General features: G+C 37.5%; 1 protein-coding gene across 2 annotated transcripts in view; it reads left to right on the top strand.

Moving 5' to 3' along the window:
• sv2ca (synaptic vesicle glycoprotein 2Ca) overlaps positions 1 to 26,607 on the top strand; it is a 42,223-nt gene that overhangs the window by 10,551 nt on the left and 5,065 nt on the right. For both annotated transcript variants that reach the window (XM_017695561.2, XM_017695562.2), the window contains exons 3-12: positions 8,643 to 8,823; positions 10,629 to 10,780; positions 20,529 to 20,662; positions 21,099 to 21,188; positions 22,500 to 22,610; positions 22,718 to 22,806; positions 23,521 to 23,685; positions 24,116 to 24,249; positions 24,574 to 24,777; positions 25,821 to 25,980. In XM_017695561.2, the coding sequence (XP_017551050.1) occupies positions 8,643 to 8,823; positions 10,629 to 10,780; positions 20,529 to 20,662; positions 21,099 to 21,188; positions 22,500 to 22,610; positions 22,718 to 22,806; positions 23,521 to 23,685; positions 24,116 to 24,249; positions 24,574 to 24,777; positions 25,821 to 25,980 (1,420 nt within the window). The remainder of the gene's footprint in view (positions 1 to 8,642; positions 8,824 to 10,628; positions 10,781 to 20,528; positions 20,663 to 21,098; positions 21,189 to 22,499; positions 22,611 to 22,717; positions 22,807 to 23,520; positions 23,686 to 24,115; positions 24,250 to 24,573; positions 24,778 to 25,820; positions 25,981 to 26,607) is intronic.

Genomic DNA, 26,607 nt, shown 5'->3' with positions numbered 1-26,607 from the left:
TAAATGTTTGTGTAGTGTCTCTATCACAGCGCTAGTTTCTTAGAAACAGCATGAATGGGAAAATCGTTGTATGTTTAAAGTCTGACCTCTTTCCTTGATGTAATGCTTAAAGATAAAGGGCCATGAGTGAACCTTAGAACTGCAGAGTGATTTGGATGAGCATAGTTAATTGTACCTATGCATCTTCAAAGCAGTTGTGCACTAAAGGGAAACTGGCATAAACAAAAATGAACAAAAAGATCTAAACTGGTCTTTAAAGTGCACATGTTACTGACACAAGCATTCAGTTACACACGTACAGTTTGTACAATCTCCACAGAAAAACACTGCCAATAGAAGGGGATGCTCTAGAGCAGCTGCACATGAGACTAAGATCACCATGTCAAGTGTGAGGCACTGGTTAGAGGGTATAAAGCTCCCTAGCACTGAGCTTTAGAGCAGTGGAATTGCAGTCTCTGGGGTGATGGAGCACTATCAGATACCTTTGGGATGATCGGAGAGGCAACTTGGGGTTGTAATTGAAATCTATAAGTGAATTACTTTCTAACCTACACGCTCACTTCCTCTCTCACATTTAGCAGGCTAATGTTACAACCTCATAAGTCTAGGGGATTTTAAAAGAGGTCGTACATGAGAAAAGGCCTAATGCTAACCCAACCGTCAGACCAAGACAACTTGAACCCAGATAAGATGGCAAAATATCAACAGCATTAATCAGATTTGAATTGTAATTCTTCAAAAGGTTCATATTACGATATAGTAGAAAACAGATAAAGTTGTTTATGTAACCAGCTACTGTTTTGATGCAAAATAGTAAGATATAATATGACCCTGACTCCTTGAACCAAACCAGGAGAAAACAGCAGCAAAAAAAAAACAGGGCACTCACCCCCTTCTTTCAAATACAAGAGTTCCGTGATTCATTGGAATACTCAAATAATTTTGTTATTCTACATATTCTTGTTTTAAATTATGTTATTTTCTACAGTCATCTAGCTAAACCACAAGATAACAAGGATTGAATGATGTGCATGCTGTGATGTACAAAGATGCACAGCAGCATTTCTGAAAACACTAGCGTGAACATATCCAAACTGTATGAGAACAGATTACACAAAACATTTAATGTGACCAGAAATTTTGTAATAATCAGCATCAAATCACCAAATTTCACACATTTGCATAGTATCTGTCTCAGTTTTGCAATTCCTTACGTATTCGCCACATCGGAAATCATAGGGCTCTTTTAGCTAAATGCTATCATATTCTCACAACAGTGTTCCAACATCTTGTGTTAAGCCTTCTGAGTAGAATAGAGCCTGTTACTGCAGACTGTGGGGAGCAAACGTCCTTGATTTCAGAAGAAATATTTTAGATTTATTTTTAGATCTAGATTTTGCAGCATCACTGAATTATATTCATATATCCAACAATTTCAGTCCAGCTAATTTTTACCATCATCTTCAGCTTCTAACATCAGCTCTCATTAGTTGTGTAGTTCTGCTCATAGTTGTTAAAAAATATTCCAAATCAGACTTTATGCCCATAAACATGGCTTTAAGAGTCTTGTAGTGTTGCAGTGGGAGTGCGGAGAAGATGCTGTCTTTAAGTTCTCAGTTTTTTATTTCTGCAGCCCCTAATCAGCATTCTAACATTGGCGCTCACTTACGCCAGGTCCAGGATAAAACTCTTCATCATCCACCTTCTCCCTCCCCCAGCTCTCCCTGTCCCCTGTCATGTTCTCTTTCTCTCTATCTCTATCTCTCTCACACACTCCCATACACACAGTGTGTAAATCCATGACTCCATGTAACGCATAATGCCAGTTTGCTTTTGTAAAATATTGACTATATGGAGGTGATTCATTCATTCAGTATTTAATACATTGCAGGAAAAAATCCAGCTGTATATGCAACATCTATTTCTACTGATAGGTCTAGCACTAGTAGTGTTATTATGCAGTAGTTTTCTAATGTGGGGCTGACATCAAGGGTAACCTAATGGTGAGTGACAAAAAGAGAGCGAGAGTTAGGCGTTTGAATGAATTTGGTGACTAAAATGCTTATTGAATTACAGAATGCAATTAGGGCACTAACAGGATTGCATGGGAATCTACAAAGCTAAGAGTGATTTGTGTTCAGAAAGAGGACTGCAGATAATAATGAGTATAACATTGAAATTTGTTACGATGATAGTAATAAAAGATTTTGTATTTAACCTTTTGCCCATTTACAGATCAGCTGAAAGAAGCTCAATTAAAAGGCAGTGCAAAAATACATGAAATCAAGGAAATATTCAAAAATGGAAATTTTCTATGTTTTCTGCTAATAATTATTAGGGATGTCTCAAAATTTTAATGATAATGAAATACTTAATTAAAATACTGTGTATTTCTTTTGCTCTCTTTCATGTACCAGTGCAGATGTGTTCAAACAGTTTGCACAGCAGTGGATCAACAGTAAAAAAAAATGGCCATGTGTAACTATTTCACTGTTTCTAGGAGGAGCTTTAGAAAAGTCATTTATAATCTGAGTTCATGTCAAGTTTCAATAGGGGATATAACGCTCAATGAATTCTCTGCTACAGGTACTATACCACTTGATAAAACATCTGCCTGCAGAATAAAGCAAAACAACAGAAGCAGAAAAGTGAGTCCCAGCGAGCACTCTGACATCACCAGTAGCCATAGTTTTTAAGTGACGGAAAAATTCACAAACGACTGTGTCAGAGAGTGAAGTATAACTAGAAAAATAATGGAATTAATATCCTTGGGTGACCATCCATTCTCTGTTGTCAAAGCTGTTAGATTTCATTGTTCATACTGTAGCCTATATACTGTAACAATTTTATTAAGCTACCTAAACTGTTTTTTTTTTTTATTTATTGTAAGCTTTTTCAGTTTTGGTTTTGGTTTTGGCCAGGAATTTTCATTTTGGTGCACCCCTAACAAACTGTGTATATGACAGTGAAAATAAAAGATGACTAAGTATGGATCCCTGTGGAACACCAAAGAAAAACAGCGTAGTTTTGGATGCATAGGCGTTAAAGTTATCAAAGTCTTCTAGTTAAATAAGCATTGGAGCAGATTCAGAAAGACCAGTGTAGCTGTCAGGTTAGTTGAGAAATTTCCTGTTTTCTGTAGTGTCCCATAATTTAGTCGAGAATCATGTTTGGCAAGGACAGAGCAGAGAAAGTGGGAAAGGCTTTTGTAATAGAGCATGAAAGTAACAAGGAAATCCCATTCGGTTCTTTTTCTGCATTGTTTTACTGCTGCAGAAAATCGTGACTCTCTTGCTCTCCTTAATGTACACGCACTCTCAACCTCTTTTATCATGTGCCACTGTAAGAAACGTTTTCATTATCCAAGCTCTTCATTGCTAAATTAAGAAATTAACATTAACTTGATCCACTACAGGCAAATCAGTCAAACCAAAAAGAAAATTGCTGCATCATACAATTAGGATAATGGACTACGCTTTGAGCAAGTAGTGTGTTCCATTAATGCTGACACAGAGCCAGAAGGCTTTTTTCTTTTTACTCTTTTTTTATCATCTACATCGTATCCTTGATCTTTCTCTCTCTCTCTCTCTCTCTCTGGCTGCGCAGTTGTGCTGTATAGACCAGAGGCAGCTGAGCATGGCTAAACTGCAGTGAAATCACACCACTGCAGAGATTTCAGCTCCTGCACGTCTCCTCTGTGTGTGTGTATCAGAGCCTAAGTGATATGAATACCAGCTGCTTCTGAATATTTGCCACTCCGCAGTCTACAGTTGAATCCCTACTCATCTTCATTTCTGTACATTTGTGCTGATGATTCTAGAACATTGTCAAAAAATGAGGCACAAAGTCCAAATGTAAATAAGAGAAAATGCTCCTTTCACTGTAGATCAGTGACTCCTTATCTAACACAAAGCCAACCCCACTATAGAGGTCAACAGTGTAAGCAAACTGTGTTAATGCTGCGTTTTATTTGACAGTCTTGCCTGAATTAGTGATTGAAGCAAAACGATGAATAATATAGAGCTCCTGTAAAACAGTTCCTCTCCCAGTCAGGAGCATCAAAGCATGAAATCAGAAAAAAGGCTGCGATGCATCTTGAACATTTCCGCTGCTCCCCGGCGTTCTCTCCAAGGATCTGACAGTCTCTTCTCTTCTCTTCTCTTCTCTTCTCTTCTCTTCTCTTCTCTTCTCTTCTCTTTTCTTCTCTTCTCTTCTGTTTTGTTTTCTGTACTTCAGCCAGGCTTTCTCTTCTCTTCTCTTCTCTTCTCTTCTCTTCTCTTCTCTTCTCTTCTCTTCTCTTCTCTTCTGTTTTGTTTTCTCTACTTCAGCCAGGCTTTCTCTTCTCTTCTCTTCTCTTCTCTTCTCTTCTCTTCTCTTCTCTTCTCTTCTCTTCTCTTCTGTTTTCTCTACCTCAGCCAGGCCTTCTCTTCTCTTCTCTTCTCTTCTCTTCTCTTCTCTTCTCTTCTCTTCTCTTCTCTTCTCTTCAGTTTTGTTTTCTGTGCTTCAGACAGGCCTTTTCTCTTGTTTTCTCTTCTCTTCCTTTCTCTTCTCCTAATTCTTGTTTTCTCTACTTTAGACATGCTTTATTTTCTCTTCTGCTTTGTTTTCTGTACTTCAGACAGGCTTTCTCTTCTCTTCTCTTCTCTTCTCTTCATTCTTGTTTTCTCTACTTTAGACATGCTTTATTTTCTCTACTCTTCTGTTTTGTTTTCATTACTTCAAACAGACTTTTTTCCTTTTCTCTTTCGCTTTGTTTTCTGTACTTCAGGCAAGCTTTTTCTTCTCTTCTCTTCTCTTCTCTTCTCTTCTCTTCTCTTCTCTTCTCTTCTCTTCTCTTCTCTTCTCTTCTCTTCATTCTTGTTTTCTCTACTTTAGACATGCTTTATTTTGTGCTTGTCAAAGGTTTGAGGCTGATTTTTCTGTACAGCTGTGTGGGACCATGCAAGTTTGCTGAATCTTGTTGCTTTATGTGTGTCTGTATGCACATTTATGTGAGTGAGTCCTGTTTTCTTTCCTGTTGCAAGCTGTTCTCTGCTTCTCTTAGTTTGTTTCTCCCTTTGGAACAGTTGCCATCTATCCACAGAGTACTCTCCATGTGGCCTTCAGCAATGTGGAGTTGATGATCTGGCCCTTTAGGCCCTGCTGGGAAAGCATAGTCGCTTTGTGAAAGCTTGTCCCTTACAGGCATCTGTACTCCCTCTTTCCCTGCAGTGTCACAGTTCACCTCACCAATGCCACTGCCTGGCATTTACCAGCAGGCTCCATTGCACTCTACCATTCACAGCAAGACATGTTCCCTTCACCTCACGTTTTCTTTGATCAGTTTAAATAATCCCCACTTTTGCTCAAGTTTTAAAATGCTTATATTCTCACCGTTCCTTTTTTGTCAGTGCAGTAATTGGGTGTGATATTGTAATTCTCAAAATAAATCTGTTTACTCACCTAGTCTTTCATATGTTAAGTTATTCCAAACTGAAAAAGAATACTAATTTACATAAACATTTTTGAAAAGCTGGGTGTCCTGAACCTTTTTCCAGGTAATGTATGTAATATAAATGTGTGAACTACAAGCAAATGGACATCTTCTCAGCATTACACACTAGATATATTAGAGGCTCATATTTTGACAGACGTTTTACAATGAAATTCATGTACAGTTTGCATATATTAATGATCATTTATCTCATGTCAATTTTGAACAACATCAAATCAGAACAACATGATGAAGGTTGACAAGAACTAAAAAAATCTTTGTAGACTAGGTCCACCTATTCTGTAACATCAGTGTCCTCTAGTATGCTAGCAGGCGCAGCGCAATGCGGCAGATTTTTGCCCTAAAATTGTTGTTCCGTCGCAGACCTGTTTCAGTAAAGGAATGAAACATTTTTAATGAAATGTGTTTCCCCTGAAGAGAGGAGGCTTTTCCACGTCACTGATCTCCTTCTCACTTTCACACGCTGAGCAGTACTTGCTGCTGTAACAGCAAAAAAAAGGCAGTTTGCTGCCTCTTAATAGTTGCTGTGTTTGTTCTACAGAAGAAGACTGTATGCTTGGTCAAAGCTGCAACTCAGATATTGGGCTGGATTTTACTGTCTGAAACATTTTGGGGATTTCTAGATCACACTGCTGTCACCCATGGCTGAAAAGAGCACTTCCTGATCAGTTATTAAACAAAGACTATAAAAGGTTTAATTTGTGTTGCACATTGATTTTTTTAAATATTCCAAAATGTGCTTATAGTGTTTTTTGGTTCTTATCAACTGATCACAGAACCTGTATTTACCTCTTACAGTTAGACAGTTAGACTGTGGAAAGCTTTCTCTGCATACACACTGCGGCATTCTCATTCTGTCCCTGAGCAAGGAGAGCCCTACATGCTCTGCACATTAATTTAAAGTCTGTTTTATAAGGAAGTCCAGTAGCCAAGGACTTAGTGAACCATCTGCAGAAATGTATCGAATACTTTACTATATAATTCTGCATCTCAGCAGTGCTCATATGATGTAGTGCAGTGGTGGACAGTAACTAAATAAATGTAATTAGTTACTGTAATTAAGTAGCTTTTTCATGTATATATGCTTTCCTGAAGTATTTCCATTTTGGGCAACTTTTTACTTTCACTCCACTACATTTCAACGTCAAATATATTTTTACTCCACTACATTTAGAAAAATCTGTGCACGAACTTTGTTTTGAGCTTGTTTTTGATGTGTTGGACACACCGACCCAGTGAAAGCACACGGTTCAACATCAGAGCAGCAGCGTAAAATTTTGGGAGTATCTATTCCAACATAAACGAAGGGACTAACCTAACTTTGTGTAAATAGACCCCAATATAGAAAGATGCACACACATGCAGTTGTAACTGACATGTCTTTTACTGAATTTATACAAACACTTTCATTTTATAGTAATTTTTTTTTGGCTAGTTTATATTTATGAACAAAGACCTACAGATCAATATAGTAAAGGAAAACTCATTTGTGAATCTGCATTTAAAACAAGTTTTTATTAAACTTAAACTTGTTACTAAGTTGCAAATAAATCTTAAACTGAAATTGAAAAACTGAAAAACTGAAAAGACTAGTTTACCAAGAGTGATATTGGAGTATTTTCACCTAAAATGAGGTAATGAAGCAAGAGTCTATTTACAAAAATGATAACAGGACATTAGTGATAATTAATCTTTTATAACTTTTACTTTCGATACTTAAGTACATTTTAAGGCCAATACTTTTGTACTTTTACTCAGTTGGAGGTCAAAAGGGAGGAACTTCTACTTTTACTAGAATATTATTTTACCTAAGGTATCTCTACTTTAACTCAAGTACATGATTTGTGTACTTCGTCCACCTCTGATGTAGTGTTTAAAAACCATACTGAAAATGTTCTCTTATTCAGCACACAAACCTCTGGAGGTCTAGAGTTATTTTGCAAAGTTATGTAATTAATTATATTTGACTTATGTTTTGCATTGACGAGTTCTTTTATCTGTTTGTTTTGTTGTCAGACAGTAACTAAACCATGGCAGAATGTGCACAACTACCTTTTATCAATTTCAATTCATAAAATATGTTTCTTATGAACACAAATTTGGTATGCATTGACGTTTTGAGTGCATATGATTGAGATAAGTTTCTCCTCTTGTTCTAATGATCTATGAGGAATAATTTACATAAAACTAAGCTACATGTAAACTGATTAAGCTTTATTACTTACCAGGGAGGTTTTTGGTTCTTATGGTGGACAAAATGTCAACATCCCTTTTTACCTCTCCAGCTTCTCTCAAAGTTACCAGAGAGTGAACTGAATGAACTGTTGATTGATTTTTACTGGTTCAGTTTTCTCAGTATTCTTGATTAGGATAAGATGTTAAATTAGGGAGTTTTGTGGTAGACTAAAAAATGAGATTGGGTATACACAGTCCACTAAGGACTTATAGCCTTTTTCACATTCCATAGCTTATTTAGAGTATCTGCCTCCTTATTCAGCTAATGGATTTCTGCTTGGGCTAACCGTTAAAGCATTCCAGAGTATCTATGTTCTGTATCTGCGTCCTGTACAGCCATTACAAAACTGTGTTTAACAGCGTTTACTTAAAATTTAAAAGCATTTATGATGCTGTGACAAAATACTTCCTTCAGACTGTGGTTCACGTGCTGAATTAAAGATGTAGATCTGATTTATTAAAGAAGCTTCCAAAAAAAGCTTTTTTGAAGGACTGTGAAATTACTGACATTTGTAAAGCTTTAATGGGTTTAGTCACTGTAGATAAAAAAGGCTACCATGTGCTTCAGACCTTCATTTTCAATCAACATTTGTTTTGCACTTTAAATAGCAAAAAGGTCTTCAGGGCAAAATACCAGTTCAGCAAGATTCAGACCTTATCTCTTTAAGATGCAATGGAGTTGTAATGTTGAGACTTAAAAATGAATAGCTGTCAGCAATCCAAAAAGAATGGAAAAAGGAAGACTAACTTGTCACGTGTACCAAACAAAGCAAAAGGGACACTTTCCAATGCTCTGCTGCTTCCTAAGTATCATTTCTTCTATCTCTGTACAGTCCCCTGCCTGAGGCGCATGCACCTTCTGTCTCTGCTTATAAACTCTCTCTTTTCTTTTCCTCTTCCTTTCTTCTCCTAGGCAGCATTGTATACCTGGGGATGATGGTGGGGGCCTTCTTCTGGGGGGGCATGGCAGACAAGGTGGGCCGACGGCAGTGTCTGCTCATATGCATGTCCGTGAACGGCTTCTTTGCCTTCCTGTCCTCCTTCGTGCAAAGCTATGGCTTCTTCCTGCTCTGTCGCACGATAGCGGGCTTTGGGTGAGTCTTCTGCACCCCCACTGTCCAACCCCCAACCCCCCACTCAGCTTTTATAACACACGGTTTCTCCAGCTTGATGTTAATGGAGCGGCACATATCTTCAAGAGCATTTAAGAGAAAGTCTGTCTTTTTTGGTTAATGGGAACAATCCATACGTGAACATACAACCGAGAAGGATTGCAATTAAATGAGAATGAGCAGCTATTTGAGTTGATTGTTCTTTGTATCAGCTTATCATTTATTTTGACCAGAAGCGGATCTGGCATCTTCTTAATGCATTCGGTGAATTGCATCAGCAAACAAATGGCATAAAATAAATCTTCTCTTAACATACTGTTGTTGTTGTTGTTGTTGTTGTAAGAAAACTCTATATCTCTCAAGTGGTAACATCAGAGAAGGAAAAAATGGGCCTCATTCACCAACCATTCTTAAGAAGAAATCTTCTTAAAACCCTCTTACAGTCTTTTTTTGAAGATTCTTTTTTGAACCGTTTTCTTGTTTGGGATTTCTTCTTAGGTAAAAATAGAATCTGTGTACACTCAAGAGCACAACGGTTCAAACAGCTCTGCAGTTTAAGACCATGTCATGAATGTGACGTATACTTTTTCTTAGGACTTTTCTCAACGACAAATTTGAGAAAAAACTTTATATACTGATAAAATATTGATAAAAGAGGCCCATTGTTCTTAATCTCCATTAATGTAAGTTAAATTTCAACATTTCTGTTGGTCCAGTTTGTGAATGTTTGTTCATGAAATGTTCACCCAACATAAAGGGCAGGCTTTTTTCAGAAGGTTTAAAAATATTGAGTTATAAAAACTCAAAGTAGATGTGCTAACTCACATTGTTTGTTTCTTTCTGTACACTGGTTTCTGGACATTGTCATGAGAAATGATCCAGTAGGGATCCTTTATCAACTCTGCTCTAAACGACAATGGCTTCTCTTTGCTTTAGATAATATTCTTTTTTGGACAGACAATACGTTACATCTGCCCAGATCGATAGCCACTGCAGGAGCGCTTTCTTGACTCCCACAGCTTCTGTCACTGCTACTAACTGCCAGTGGATCTGTGCTTCACGCACTTGGCTTCTGGTTAATGAGATTGTTTTAATGTCTTAGAACACATTTTATGTATTGATGATCTGTAAAATTATGCTACACACTTTTAAGACCCAGTCAGGATGTTTTTTTAGTGGTGAATTACATGAAATCAGATCGTTCTAAATTCATTCAAAATTTAAAAATGAAAGAGCCAATCCAGGTTAAGAACAAAAATGCCCACATACAGGGGCTTGCATTTTAACTTATTATTTTAAGATGGCAATCAATTGTGCAAAATAATTTGTATTTAACAAGTACATACCATCTTTTGGAGTAAAAATATATACAGTGTTTTGGGGTAAGGTCTACAAATGTATATTAATCTAATCTAATCTAATCAGTCACTTCCATGCCTACTTCATATTCTCTGAAATGTACAAGGAGGTTAGTTTGGTTAGAGGAAAGGGTTGCATGAATTTCCAGAAAACCTGACGTTGACAAGAGAGCCCTTTCATTTTCAAAGATTGTCTGTTTTTCAGACTGACTCTGTAGAGCAAAGACAGTCCCTTTGCAGACAGACTAACTTGGGTATCTGAAGCTATGAGTAGAATTTGAACAGATTGGCACTTCCTCAAGGTTCTTCCCACATCTTTTATCTTAAGACCCTTCTTGAATGTACAGGTCATGACTTCAATCATAGCCCGAACCATGAGCTCTCCTTTGTTCATTTGATGTTTTTCTTTGTTTATTTGATCTTTTATAGGATTGGTGGAGCAGTACCCATTGTCTTCTCTTATTTTGCGGAGGTGTTATCGAGGGAGAAGAGAGGTGAACATCTCAGCTGGCTCTGCATGTTTTGGATGATAGGGGAGATCTACGCTTCGGCCATGGCCTGGGCTATCATACCTCACTATGGTAAGCAGAGAGAGTTCATAGACTGTTGAATGAATTCACAGCTTTCCCAGCTGCTTTGTCTTCAGTACATTGTGGAAATTTTGATTATAGTTGTTGTTAGAGAAGCCTTAAACTGATGATACCTAGAAATGCTGCACTCAGACAGATCAATAGCGTCTATCAAATGAAGCAGCACAACCTAGACTGACATAAGCATGTAGCACCTTCAAGAAAATCCTGTAGTTGCCAATCAGGGCTGCTAAAAAAACAAGGTTCCTGGCAACGTTACGTTGGGTTACCAGCCATGCAACCTGGCTAGCGGAGATGGGTGTAAGCGTGTGTCGCCACGGAGCTTTAGGTTAAGTGATTAATGCGTATGGAACACACTGCAGGGATATTTAAAGGATAAAGGCATTCCTGTGGGGGGAGGCACAGCACTATGATTTATGAGGACCTCAATGACGGAAATAAGCTGCACTCATCAGTAAAAAACTACACAACGGCGGGGAGGGGGATGGTGGTGGCTGGTTATGAAAGAAAGAGCCTTGCAGCCCGAATGGCTTTAGTGTCAGAGCGTTCTGTTATTTCTCCCCTTTTTTGGTTCACAATGATTGGAGTGTAATGAGCTTTTTCTCCTTGCCTTGCGAGACAATGTGCAGGCAGAGCGTGATTTATGAATGACCTGCAGATAGTCTGAGGCAGATGCAGGCACACAGGCTGTCAGCTTGACTAACCTTAAAGCAAAATTTTGCTGCTAATTTGCACAATTTTCCCCTTACCCCAGTAATTCTTATCATATATTATATATAGTCAAAATATTTAGTGTACAAAGTTTGCTTCTTTGGGTTTCACTAGAGCTACATGGATAATGTAGCTAACAAGTAATCGAAGCTTATACACATCAATTAGCATCAAGCAAACTGCACATCTAAATCACCACGCAATTCCTTCAAACTACATGAATTTGAAGTAGGCTTATACATGTAGTTTTTGACACTGTATGACATACTACTATAAAAAACAGGCAAGCACATACGTTGCATAGCAAAGAACAGTAGTAGAACAAAGTAAAGATTTGCGTGGTTTTACAGATGCTATTCAGTTTTTATAGGTGCCACACTGGACCCACTCTGAAGTAAGGGTGTTGGCTACACGATTTTTAGACACATGTGAACCCTGATTTGCCCCTTCTGATAGATTTTCACAATCTTAAGCATTATTCCAGGTCAGGAAGCTCCCATAGAGAAAGAGAAATGAAGGGAAATGCCTTAGTCTCCTTAGCCTTTGAGCTCTGAAGTGATCAGAGGTTTTCCAATACTTTTGTAGTTTTTGCAGTAAAATATTTCTTCAGCTCTGACTGTGATTTGTGTTTTAACCCCATATTCATCCCCAGTTTGTGTTTTTGCTGTATTTCTTCTGTGAACATGAAAGCACAAATAGGTGTAGTCCAGTTTAGCTTTGTTTGTATCCTGTGATAACACGGGGATATTCTGGATTTTGAATGCTTCATGTAGATGAAAGTCATCATATGTGTTGTACCCTCTTTATGCCTTATCTAAGTATGTAGTGTGTAGGTCCGAATGACAAAGTAACAAGAAAGATGGGCGTTAAGTGTGTGATGTGCTCTGTTTGCAAAATCTGTTGTGTAGTGTGTGCCTAACTTTAGAAATGGAGATTACACAATGCCATTAGGTGGCCATGAGCTTCCATTACTTGTTAGCCTCATATGTTCAGTGCAAAACTTAGGAAGCAAACCTCACACACCAAACGCGTATCGACTGAAAGATCATTTTTGAGTGAAGACAAATTGTGTGCATTTGATTTTGAAATCATTTGTACCTTGTTTGTTTTTCCTGTTGTGTCTACATTTTGGGACTTCATTGTAGACTATGTTTCACCTCCACCTACCACCAAAAACACTTGACTTGCTCAGAGACCCTTCCCAGTTTTGTGTTTTATTTGAAGAAAAAAAAAAAACATTATGGAAGCAAAATACATTTTAAGCCAAACTGTTGTTAAGTGTATCACATAATTGTATTAGGCTGCATCATTCTCAATGAGTATAATGAGAATCAATGGGAAATATCCAGGGGCTCAGTAGACAGAAGGTGAATGCGTAGTGATGGTTTGGTCATGTTTGGCCACTCTGGGCTTCCTCAAGTGCTTCCCATTGCTGTTTTATTGCAGGACACTCATATTCCTTTGTCTTCTTTTCTCTGTATCCCCTCTCTCTTTTGTTCTTCCCGTCTCTTTTTCATTCACACTCCCTATCATGTACTCTTTCTTGACTCTCTCTCCCTGCTCATTCTGTCTCCCTCCCCATTCCTCCCTCTTAGAGTGGGACTACGTGCCTAGCATTCTGCCAATTTCTCTGCTTGGTTTTGAGATCTCCTGAAAAGTAGCAGTAGCCAAAATCTGAGTAACAGCTCTTTGAGTTTCAAACGACGAGGCATCACGCTAGTGGAGAAAGCAAGACAGTGAGAGGCGTGACGGGTGATGCATGGAGATGTGTTCACCACTTCATTTGTCTTAAACAGTTCATTAGATCCTCCCTGCTGGTTACTCACTTCTCCTGAGCTACCGAGAGCTGACTAAGTAGCAGAAGCAGAGCTGCAGTGATCATACAACAGCTTAATGTGGTGTTTTAGCTAGAAATCAAATTTACATAGTTTTACGCAAAATGTAGTTTAGCATCAGTGCATAACGGTAAACTGGTAGGGTTTAAGGTCCCATTATTTGGTAGCCACATAAACCTCATAACTCCAGAGGAAAGCAAAAGAAGCAAACTTCAGACAGGTCATCAAATGCATTCTGAGTATTATTTGTCCCCGCCCGGTACATAGTAATGCAGTCAGAAGTCAGAAGATGTTTTAGAGGTAGGCAAAAGTTACATTTTGATCAAAGATGGGAATTTTCTATTTTAAATGTTATGATGAATTATGTTTAATATGATCAGGGATATGAACTAACAAAGAAAAAAGGTCCATTTTGACGTCTTTTAAAACATTTAGGGTGACTTTAAAAGCGCATGAATATTAGAATAAATATCCCTGTTCGTTGACATCCATATGCACACATGTACACAGATTTCCACTCTGTCATTTTGATCAAATGCCTGCACAGCCATTAAAAACGACATTAAAAAAATCATCTGCACTTTCAAAAACAGTGAAAATACTTTCCTGTGAAATATCCATCATTTTCAGCTGCAGGCAGGGGTTGAGGTGCAAGCTGCTGTTCATTGATTTCACATTAAAGGGGTTTTGGGAGGGAGGGGTTTTCTGTGCAAATGCAAACTGCTTTCATTTCCAGCAGTCATGACACTCTCTCCTTTTTTTTCTTTTAACTGTTTCTTAATGCTGCTCATCTTTTCAGCAGCTCTCCATGACACAGTTTTTGAGAAATGTAGTATTTTCTGGTGTGCTCATGCTCCTTTTGTGATGGGCTTCTGTGCACGTGTCTGCCTCTTTGCGATCTCTTGTAGTTTTGTATTCACATATACATGTATGTGTTGGCGTGTGCATGAGTCAGATATAATCCCCCTTCCAGCAGTGGTTGTATTGGCAGCGATGCTGGCTCTCCAGTATACACAAGCATAAAAAAAGTGCAGGTATACCGGCTGCTGCTGACTCAGTCATCCGTACCTTTAGTCAATTATGTACATAATCCACATAATGAGATTTCCAATGACATGGGCGAAACACGAACCCTCTGGGTCTGGCTGCTGCGTCCTCACACAGAAGGCAATTACAGCAGTGCTAGTTCCCCGTGAGCGCAACTGTACCTGTTTTACACAGCACAAGATTTCAAGAAGACACACACACTCAGACGCACAAGTTTGTTTTTATACATAGTGAGGATGTGGGGTTCCGTGCAAAAGTCAGAGACCTCTCTTCATTTATTTAATTTCCAGTCAAAATGGCCATCAAGTACAAGTTACTCGTTTTTCAGGAGACTTTTCTAGGTACATTAAATGCAAGATAATCCACTTGCATAAGGAAGGGGACAGTCAAAGGAAAAGTGAAACAACAGGATTTCCTAAAACTGGTTTCAACAAAGTCCAAACAACCATGCAAGACCTGGTAGCCCACCAAAACTGTTGCCATCAGATAGTGCTTAAAGGTTTTATCTTTAAAAGGTAGGAGAAACTCAAGCTCCAGTTTTGCTACTGATCTGAAAAAATCCTCTCTGTTCTTCCACTGCAGGACAACAACTTAGTGTTCAAGGATGTGAAGCCATTACAGAGAAACAGAAATAGACAAAAAATGCACGTCAAACAAAAATCTGATGGTGTTCTCAAAACAGTGGACTGACCAACCCAGAGTCCATACCTCAACCTTTTTGAATATGTTTGGGATTACTTGAATTGTGAGAAGCATGAAACATAACCAGTTTCTAAGACGGAACTTTGAAGGTGTGGAAAATATTCTGGCAGATTTTCAGTGTTTTTTTCTTCATGCTGAAAAATGCATAACGTGCGGTTTTGGCTGTTTTGACTGGGGAAAAAATGAAGCATGGAACTGTATGCACAGTACTGTACATGTGGTATTCAGGTTTTTCCTTACATTTTTCATTGTCTGTACATATACACTGGCAATTTTATGAATAAACTTATTATATGTTATAATAATATGTCTAATGAAGTTTTGCCTTTTCAGTTTAAAAAATGAAATGTATAGTTTTTGGATCATTTTGTTGCTCGACATTAAAGATAACTTTAAGAAGCTGCTTGAATACAGTAGTTGGAGCATAATAGAATAGTTTAAGATGCTCATCTTAACCATATTTAACCAAGTATATCAATGGTGATCCATTCTGAGAATTTGGTTACTTGTTTAAATCTGCTACCAGAAAAGCTTTGACACACGTATATTCATGTTAGCCTGAGTGAAATGTGTCTTTTCAAAGATTCTTTTATGGGTGGATGCACTGATTTTTTTCAGTGAGCATGCTCATGCTGGTGCTTCTTCTTTATTTGCTATTATGTTAGTTATATCATGCCATTTAGCATATATAGATGATTATATGTTATGGGAATAATTTCTGCTTTTGTAGCCACTACAAAAATATTAACTGTGGTAAGCATATATATTAACTATATTAATAAAATGAGTTATGGTCAGTCTGAACTATTTGTGAAATGTGTCCAGAGCAAAGTAATTCATTGCGACAAAATATTAAACCTAAGGCAATCATGGAGGGAGGTATTATAACAAGTATTTAATTGTTACTGTGATAAACAGTGTCATAATATGCTTTTCTGAGCATATTATGTTAGTTATGTTATTATGTTAGTTCTTAAAGATCACTGCTTGATGACATTTAATAAAAAAAACTGAGCATATTCCTGCTTAATTACATTTAGTGTGATGCAGTTTGGGAAACACTGAATAAAAATAATTTCAGTTGTAGGTTTACTACTATTACAGTATTTTTATGTGCCTCTACAGGTTCTTTTTCTCTGTTCCAGCTTATTAAATCTCAGAAAAACTAAATATCATGTTGCGTATCATATATTATGCATGTATCTTGTAGCCAAAGTATAGTCATGTAATATTTTGGCCATATTGCCCATCACTAGGCTATAATATGTATCGTATGAATAAAAACTTCATGTTAGGGCTGCATCTGATGATTACTTCAATAATAATTTATTTCAAGTGGCTTTTGTTTACGGTTTTGTTTTTTTTTATTTCTTAGATGAAATTCTTAAACTATCACACCATTAAAAATGAATTCAAAATATGATCATATACAAGAAATAATTAAGTTAAAAAAGGAAATATGAATTATTTTATTAAAGTCTTCATGCAGGTAATAAAATGTATCAAAGCAATATATTATGTCTTTATTTATCAGTAATTGATCTTGAGTGGGGAAACATTTGATAGATTATTGGGTAAATGTTTCTGCGTTAAACATTGTTCAATGAGAGGAATAATAAAACGATTTATAATAAAACACTACTGATATATGAGTTCTATACATATTCATGTGTTTCAAAACACCCTTTACATATCATACAAAGCATTGAGACACCATGTGCTTCACGAGTAGCAATAAGCATGTTTTTGTTTTGCCGTTAAAGGGTTTAGTAGTTTACATAAAGAAAAAGAAATGATCATTTTAAAAGAAAAAATAACGGATATGTATTGGCTTTAATATCATCAGTGGTATCTGTGGTATTTTTCTACTGTTTTTTATAATGGGGACATTATGAAAAAAACAAATGCGTGTGCACATATTCACCCATGATACGCATGGTTACATGTATATTCTCTCCTTTTCTCTTTCTTCAGACTGTGCTCGTCACGCACAATCCTCAGGACACCCCACAACACACATACCCACTCGCACTTTTATACAGCTCTCTCATTCACTTATCTTTAACATTGCTGTCTTACAGCCCACATACTCCGAAGATGCAGGTTCTTTAACATCAGGCTTAAACAGTCACATCAGCCATCACTCCCCATGTCTTTTCAGCACACACTTTAATCCAGGCATCCATGTATAATCGGTGGCATTTATCAAAGCCTTATTTAAATATTCAGTGGATTTATTCAAAGCTGTCATTTCCTTGCATGAACCCCCCCCCCCCCACCGCCCCCCACCTCCAGAAGCCTCCCCCTCTCCTCCTACACATCATTGGATTAGTCTTGTGATAATTCTTCCAAAAAATATAAATATAATTTTTAGCTTGTGCCTGTAGGAAGAATCTGTGTTGGGAGGACACATAAAACGTCACAGAAACAAAAAAGGATTCACAGAAAATGAATAAAGGAAATTAATTTGGAAATGCAAGGTATTGTACTTGACATTGTAACATTAAAGCAAATGTTAATTTGTGATGTTGGATCTCTACAGTATAGTGAGACTAGGCTAATTCTGATCAAGGCCATATCTGCAGGATACAGTCAAGTTATCAAACGTAAGGAAAAGAGGTCAAGACATGCACGCTTTCATCTTTGTTTAATTCTGCTTTATCTGGGGAAATTTGGGAAAATTACACAGGTTCTTATCTCAGCCAGTCAAATCCTGTTAACAAATTACATTAACAGAACTTTTGGTCAAGTGAAATCAGCTAAGATAGGGCTTAACATGATATGGTTTGCCACAGCAGATATTTTGCTGTATGATTGCCTCAGTAGTAGTAGCTAGGATGAGCTCATTCTGCTAGAGTGCAGATGTTTCCTTTAAGGCCACATTTATAGATAATTCACTCTTAAATGTTGCCATTTCCTGTTCTGCTTTGCAGCACAGTATGCTCGAAAAGGACTTTCAGTAATTTCCAATCGAGATTACCGAATGATAAGAGTAGGACCCTGTGTAGAGTCTGACCATTTCACTGGCACATTACATTTCTAATCATGAAATTTTAGTGTAGCTCTCTGCTTCAAATGGGGATTATTACATGGGCCCAAATGTACTTTTCTGGTCGTGTGGCTAGTTTTATAAGGTGTAGTAGACCGTACTGAAGTATTTGAGTTTGTTGGATTCTGACACTTTGCTCAGTTATTGGGTGACTTGAGCACATTGTGCCCCCTGTTGGTAAATGTTGGTGAATCACAGAGATTTGAGCAAGTGTCATGCCCTCATGTTAGGAGTATCCTACAATAGATACATCCAGCATCTAGTGGATTCCACAGTCATCTGGACTTTTGTATATGATTAACATTCTGGATTTTTTTTTGGTCTCTCCCTTTTCAAAGAACAAAGAAAGTACCACTATGTTTTTTATGCTATGTGTATAGAATACACATAAGACAATGATAAATATAACAATCTTAATAGTAATACTGCCCTTCAAAACCTTTTATATTATTAATAATAATAAAAAAATCATAATAATAATTGCAATGGTAAAAGCAACAGCTATAAATGTTTTTACTAAATATTACTGTTTATGGCTGGCATGAATGACCAGCACATTCACTATTTTCTAACTATGTTTTTGATTGTATGTATTAATGCAGGCTTCATCTGCCTAAAACAGATTTAATATTGGCCTGTGCACTATTTTATCCTCCCTGGAACGATTGTCGATAGTCTGGAGCCTTACTATTTAATTACTGCTCCCTTAGGATTGCATTCATTTTACTACCCTGTACTTAACTGAAATGTTCCTCGATTCCACAAAACATCCTGTTTTCCAACATGCAGCCTAACGTTACATTTACTGGACTCCCTTTAGGCACTGGGTAGCTGCTAACTAGACACAGTTAGCCATTATCAGTGGGAGCAAAAACAGTGTTGGAACTGAGGTTCTTTCGTTGCATCTGAATATCATTGTGGTGCTGCTGTAAAATACTGTCTCCACTTCTGCCTGGTGTGCATTGTGCCATGCTATCACTTTCGTGGGTCTGTCTGTGATTCTTCTTATGAAATGACAGGAGCTATGCTGTCCCCATTTCTATGGAGTGTTTTAAAAATCTGGTAAAATTAACACACAAATGAAATTCGTACAACTATTAAAAAAGTTAATGCATGAACAACAACAAATCTACATCTCCAATTTTTTTATAATAAATATAGTTGACTTTGAGGTGGAGCCTTACTCTGCCTCCAGACATATTTATGTGTGATTCTATATTAATATCCACACATTTCATTATGAAAATGGATTTTACATATATTTCAGCATCAGACTCCGGCTCAGTTTGACTCATGTGAGCATATGTTGGCATATAGGATTCTGAAGATTAATGAGGAACTCTCTGTGGAGCTAATGAAATCAGTGGTAGCAAGAAAAATGGTGCCCCTCTAATTCAAAAACACATCCTATTAACCTGTCCCTGTTTACCTCCTGCTGCCTCCTGTCGTGTATCCCCTCTTTGCATCCATATGCAGGAACAGAGTGGAGAGTATTAATTAAGCTATGCTTTTAATAACATCTTACTTAAAGAAGCAGCTGGGGTTCTTTAGCGTGAAAGATGCAAATAAGCGTGAAATCATGTTGGACATTTATCCAGCACAGTGACCTACTCATCATCATGAGACAAGAGAAAGGAGTCAGGATACTTCTGTACCTTTATGCATGGACTGGATTTCTTTCATGTTCCATAGTAACAGGTTCTGTTACTCATTCCAGTACAAACATCACTAGACATGACAATACAGTCTCTTGGAAATCAGCAGTTCCCAGTCAATCTAAACTGCCCATCAAATGTTTGAAGCCAACATGACTCATTTTGAACAACATGGTGTCACTGTTGCATTTCAATTAATAAAATAAAAATAAAAAACCTGCATAGATATTTTGGATATGTTTCCAAAACTAATATTTTGGATATGTTTAACGGCACTCAGTTTCATGCTAATTTAAGTATGAGAGAGAAAGTTGAAGAGAAGTATGAAGAGAAGGTTTGGTCCGATTTGTCTGTTTTCATTTATGAACTATGCTTAAAAGCGCAAATGTAAAATATTTGGCTCCGGAGGTGGTTTAAATTAGAAGTGACATCACAAATGTATAAAATACATTAGGTATGATATTATTCCTAAGTTTTTCTTTTGTTTTTGCAAAGAAAAGTAGCAAGATATAAACATTTTTGAAAAGCTTGATGTTCAAAAGTCATGTATAAAATCTTTTCTCAGTATCGAGCACTCAGGCCTGAATCTGAATGCTAGCTAGCTAAGACAGTCAGCATTTGGACAATCATATCTGCTGATCCCTAACAACTTTTGTTGGTTGTTTACCATATCTGTGTTGTAGGTGATTCCTTTTACTACATATATGTGATTTTATATAGGCTTTATTTTGTGTCTTCAGGCTGGAGTTTCAGTATGGGTTCAGCATATCAGTTCCACAGCTGGAGGGTGTTTGTGGTGGTATGTGCTCTGCCGTGTATCTGCTCTGTGGTGGCCCTCACCTTCATGCCTGAAAGTCCCAGATTCTACTTGGAGGTAAGAATGTTTATATTTGCTTGGTAAGCATGCATGTGTATACTTTGTGATACATGCTACTGTTTGCAATTTCATTAATGCTTCACAGTGCACTGATACATTTTACACCCTGCTCTCTAACATTTAAAGGCTTAATTATTTGCAGTTGCTTGAAGACATTGACATCAAGCTCATGGCTTTTGATTATGGTGACATAATACTTGTTTTTGAGTGTATATATTAACATGTATTTGCTGTATTGTGATTAAATTCAGTGGATCATTTAGACTTTTTTTGAACAACTGTTAACAAAATCTCCTTACAAATAAGATTGACTCCTTTTGAAGCTAATAACTCATGTGCGTCGTGACTCCCTTTGCTGGCTCTGAGGCGAGGGAGGGGGGAAGCTGTCATCCAATCCTGTTAATCCCCCTGGATTTTCCCTCTCTTCACTCAGGTGGGGAAGCACGATGAGGCCTGGATGATCCTCAAGCAGATTCACGACACCAACATGCGAGCGCGCGGACAACCCGAAAAAGTCTTCACTGTGAGTCTGTCATCATCGTCACTGTAATAAATTAAGTCCATCACCCTCACCATGCTAAACTAAGCAGTTTATCCCCACAGTGTGCTCTGAATGCTCTGTGGGACTCCAGTGGTCATTTTTTCCTTTCTTATTTTTGGCCTTAAGAGGGATAATTTTGTGTCTGAATAAAAAGTCTTGTTAAATTTACAATATTCAGTTCAGAGCAGCTCCTAGCCGGAACCACACTACAGTCAGGTACAGAGATGCCCATTTTATTTGAGAAAGAGAGAGGAGAACGCTAATCCAGGCTAAACAGATAATGTGTTTACTATTTTATTCTTACATTACTGCTTCAGAATACACTGACTATTTATTAAACTGAGAATATTTTGTGTATATTTTTTGCAAGTATCTGTCAGCTAGCTACTTTAGTCAGCCCATAGCCTTTTGTTCAGCCATACATGGTTTTGTGGCTGTTTTGGAGGTAAATGGCCATATAAGTCTATGAAACTAATCTAATCTAACTAGTCTAATAGAGATTCCCCATAAACTCTCACTTAAAAACGCAGTTGCAAAAATACATTTACTCATCAATTCCATTATACTAATTGGACTATATCATCAAAGACTTTGTCAGTCAGTTCATCACAGAACGCAGCCTGACATTTCTCTGTCTCTCTGCCTTTGTGTTTGTCTTTAACTGTGTGATGAGAAGCTGTTTAGCTGTCAAGTAAAGGAACATTAATTTCTGATTCTGCATGAAATAAATATGGTTATCTGAGGAATATGTCACTGTAAAGAAAATCAAAGTTGGATAAATTGCCATTGTTGATTCAGTTTGAAGGCTGTGAAAGTAAAGTTTATTATATACAATACATACACATATTTTCATATAGCCTTTTTAAGAAACAGAGGAAGCCTTGTATTATTATCAAAACATGAATTGCATGTGTTTTATGTTTAATGTAAACCTTGTTCCTTACACAGTTCACAGGAAATGTGTAAACGTGCTAGTAGAGAATACTGTGTTCAGTCTCAGCATCTAAAAAACATTTTTCTCATATTTTCTCAGAAATATTTTCAGATTGTGATTGTGGCAAAAGAGAAAAAAGTAACTTGATTACTCAAGTAGTTTTCAAATAAACTACTTATGTACTCTTGCTTAAGTGTTTTCCTGTACAAATACTTTTACTTGTACTCAACTAAATTATTACTACAATAACAGTATTTTTACTTCATTAGGGATTTTTAGTATTCTTTCCACCCCAAGTATAAATAAGGAAACTGAAAAAGCTGATGATTTGATATTTACTCTATTTTGTCTGCTCACAGGTAAACAGGATCAAGATTCCAAAACAGATTGACGAGTTTGTGGAGATGCACACTGAGTCCAGTAATGCTGTGTCCAAAGTTATTTTCCGAGTGAAGACTGAACTTTATGGCGTGAGATTTTTTGCCTTGAAGAAAGGAGAACTCTAAAAGGTTTTTTAATTAAAACCTGACACTAGCTCATACCATATTTATCAATCACTGTTTTTTTTTTCTCTTAGATCTGGTTGACCCTTATGAAGTGTTTCATTTATCCAGTGAAGGACAACACTGTAAAGCTGGCCATTGTGTGGTTCACACTGTCATTTGGGTAAGCCTTTTGATGTCTGATGTAATCATGAAGAAAGGTAAATCGATATTTCAGTGAAAAAAGCTTACTCAATTTTCCAATTATGAATGGACCACACTACAGGATTTTGTAAAATTCAAATGAATGTTGAAAATGTAATCATTTTTATGACCAAATATTCTATCTGAATATCAGAATTTCTTATAAAGAAAAGTGACTTTAGATTAAAACAAACATGGCAGGCGATAGCAAGGCACAGATTACTATGCTAGTTTTGTGTACATTTTGCATTGTAAAAGTAAAAGAAAATATCATTTATTTGCTTAACTCCTTTTGTTACGTTGGCAAACAGTTTAAAGAAAGTCTGAGGAAATAATGGCTTAATAATGGCCTGAACTCAGGACACTTTTTATGTTTGTAAGCCTCAAATTTGGCCCGGTTGTCCTGTAGTGTGGGCCAGGTATTAAATTAAATTGATCATCGATGGTATCTGAGGTTTGCTGCTTTAGTTTTGCACTAGAGATACAAGGCTAATGTAGCTAATGAAAAAGACCGATCCTCCCCCACCAGTTAGCATCATACAAACTGCATGCTTCAATCGTAGCACACTTTCCGTGAACTGTGTTGAGTAGTTAAATAAACTTATACAGAGTTGTTTGTGTGGTTTCTGACACTGTGCGGCAAACTGTTGGACAAAATTCAGGCTTTAAGATAGATGCTACTTTAATCCTGCAGGTACTATGGCTTGTCTGTGTGGTTCCCTGATGTCATCAAGCACCTCCAGGCTGATGAGTACGCTTCTAAAGTGCAGTTGCACAATAATGAGTTAACTGAGGACTTCACATTCAACTTCACATTAGAGAACCAGATACACACAAATGGTGTGTTCATCAATGACAGGTATTCCTGAAAAGGCATGCATTAGATGTTCTGGAATATGACAATATCTTATCTTTACCGTGATGCATTCCTTCACAGTACACTTTTTTGAGGATATTGTCTGTACTTGAAAAAGACTGACTAACTGCGTGTTTCATTACAAAAAGAGCATAATTAGACCTGTTAAGTTGGATTTACCGTACATGTGGTTGTGAAACTTTGAATGAAAATGACAGTAGTCCTAGTTTTTGAATTTTTTTTTTTTTTACTCTGACACTGCTGGTTCTTTTGGTGTCTGTTCTAGTTCATCAAATGTGAGGTTTTGTGAGGTTTTGTGATGTTATATTTTTGCCTTATCGATCACCCCTGACATGATGGCTTTTTGTGTTATTGTTAAAACAGACTTCATATAAATGTTCTCTCTTCTCTTCTTTTTTCATTACCTTCACAGATTTGTAAATATGAAGTTCAAGTCGGTTACATTCATCAACACCACTTTCCAAAACTGCTACTTTGAAGACGTGACCTCGGTGGGATGTTTCTTCCGAAACTGCACTTTTATTGATGCATTCTTCTACAACACAGGTAAATTAACTGCATGTTCTTATAAGCTCTACTTTTTTATAGCAGATACAATGTTCGAAACTGTTAATTTGCAAGAATGTTAACATTGAGCCCGAAAGAGCGGTTAAAGCACTGGGCCTTAGTAGTCATTATTGTGCTAAACTTATAATTTAAAATTTTAAATAATTTAAAGAAAAAAATAATTTAATTTAAAATAATTTAATAATTTTAATTTTTTTGCAGTTGTCATGTATAGCACAAGGAGTCTATAGCTAAAATTAGATGTCTGCGTTTATAATGATTTTAATTTCAATCAGTATTGCTGTCATTGCTTTTTACACACAGACATTGATGACTCCAAACTTATTAACACAAAAGTCACAAACTGCTCATTCCATCACAACAAAACGGGCTGTCAGATGACATTCGATGATGACTACAGCGCCTACTGGGTTTACTTCGTCAACTTCTTGGGAACATTGGCTGTCCTACCAGGGAATATAGTGTCTGCCCTCCTCATGGATAAAATAGGACGCTTATCTATGCTAGGTAAAATGTATATTCTCTTTTGTATTCATTTCATGTATTTGTCATGTATTTGTTACCATTGAAGTTGTAATGGTCAACAGAAGCTTCAAACAAATGTAGTAAATGTCCATTGGCTCTCACTAAACAAATGTATGTGTCACGATTGGCCCCTCCCAGTCCGGTCCATGTGCGTTTTGTTTTGGTTTAAGTTCCGCCCTGTTTGGTCCCTGGTTTTGTCCTGTTCCCTGCTGTTGTGTCTGTGTCTGTTCCTGTTCCTGTTGTGGTTCCTGGTCCTGTGTCTCCTTTTGTTTATGTTCCAGTTTCTGTCTGTGTGCCTGTTTCTGTGCCTGTGTTGGTCTTGGTGCCTGTTCCCCTGTCTTTTGCGTGGTCTGTCATTCGTTCTTGTTTTCCTCGTCCTGTTTCTCCGGTCGTCTCTCGTTCGGCGTCGTTTTGTGTTGTGTCTCCTCGTCCTCCCTCCGTGTTTTGTCCTTGTTTGTCTGTTTCGTCTGTTCCTGCCTCTGTGCCGGTTTCTGCCTCTGCTGTGCCCCTGGTTCCTGTTCTGAGTTCTCCTGCTCTGGCTTCTGTGCCTGTCCCGTGTGCTGGGGGGGGGGGTACTGTCACGATTGGCCACTCCCAGTCCAGTCCATGTGCGTTTTGGTTTAAGTCCTGCCCCTTGTTTGGTGACTCCTCCCCTGATTGTTTTCACCTGACCCTCGTTATCCCTGTGTATTTAAGCCCTGTGTTTGCCTCTTGCCTGTCTTCGTTTGATGTCTCGGCCTCTGTTTGTTGTTTGATTCTGGTTTATGTCATGTCTGTCCCCCGATCTGTCCGTATTGGCTATTTGACCCTGGACCGTTTTGACCACGACCCTGGATTTGCCCTTAATAAAAGTCGCTTACCTCCGCACATGCGTCCGCCTCATAGCTCCGCGTTACAGTATGAAGAGATTCAGGCTCAAAATTGTCAACAGAATTGACTTTGTAAAAACAGCAACATGATTTCCTCAAAGACTTAATCAAGCAGAATTTCTGGCTGTTTGTGAACTATGTCTTGTGTGTTGTCAGGGTTCTCTATGGTCCTGTCTGGAATCAGCTGTTTCTTCCTGTGGTTCGGCACCAGTGAAGCCATGATGATTGGGATGCTGTGCCTTTATAATGGCCTAAGTATCTCTGCCTGGAACTCACTGGATGTGGTCACAGTAGAGCTTTATCCTACAGACAGGAGGTTTGTATCCAGAACATACACACACAACCATATGGAAATGCTTTGGCTCACACTTTCATGTGGAACTCTAACACTAACTTCAAACACAAATGGTGTTGAATCAGGGATGAAAAGAACCTTGATTCAATATGATCCATCCAGCAGTTTAACCGTTTTGGAATATTAGAATGTTAAAACCTGAAAAATCAAGAACTGTATTTCTCTGTCAGTTTTCAAATGTAAGAATATCATACGCAGCATTATATACTGTATTTATTATATGTATGTCATATGTGCTCTGTAAATTAGGGCTGGCCCAAATAATTTGGAGTTGTTCATAATGCTGGTGGTTGGTTCTTTATTTAGTATGTGGAAGCATTATTTTAAGCCACAAAAGTTGCAATAAATTTAATGCATAAAACAGTTCTTGTTAATATTTGGAAACCAATGATAGCTAGTTTAGTTGCATATATCATAAATTCATGCTAGGGATTTATGTCACCTCGCCTCAGAGTGTAACAAATTTCACTACTGTCCATGTGGCTGTTGAATCTAAAAGAGCATGAAACATGGCATTAATCAGCTCAAAGACGCAAGTATAGTAACATTAGTACCACTGTTCTTTGGTGAGGGCGACGCTAAACCTGA

This window comes from Pygocentrus nattereri, chromosome 20 (assembly GCF_015220715.1).
Source record: "Pygocentrus nattereri isolate fPygNat1 chromosome 20, fPygNat1.pri, whole genome shotgun sequence".
NCBI lineage: Eukaryota > Metazoa > Chordata > Actinopteri > Characiformes > Serrasalmidae > Pygocentrus > Pygocentrus nattereri.
The sequence above is the reverse complement of the archived record's forward strand: the minus strand, read 5'-3'. Positions and strand labels throughout refer to the sequence as shown.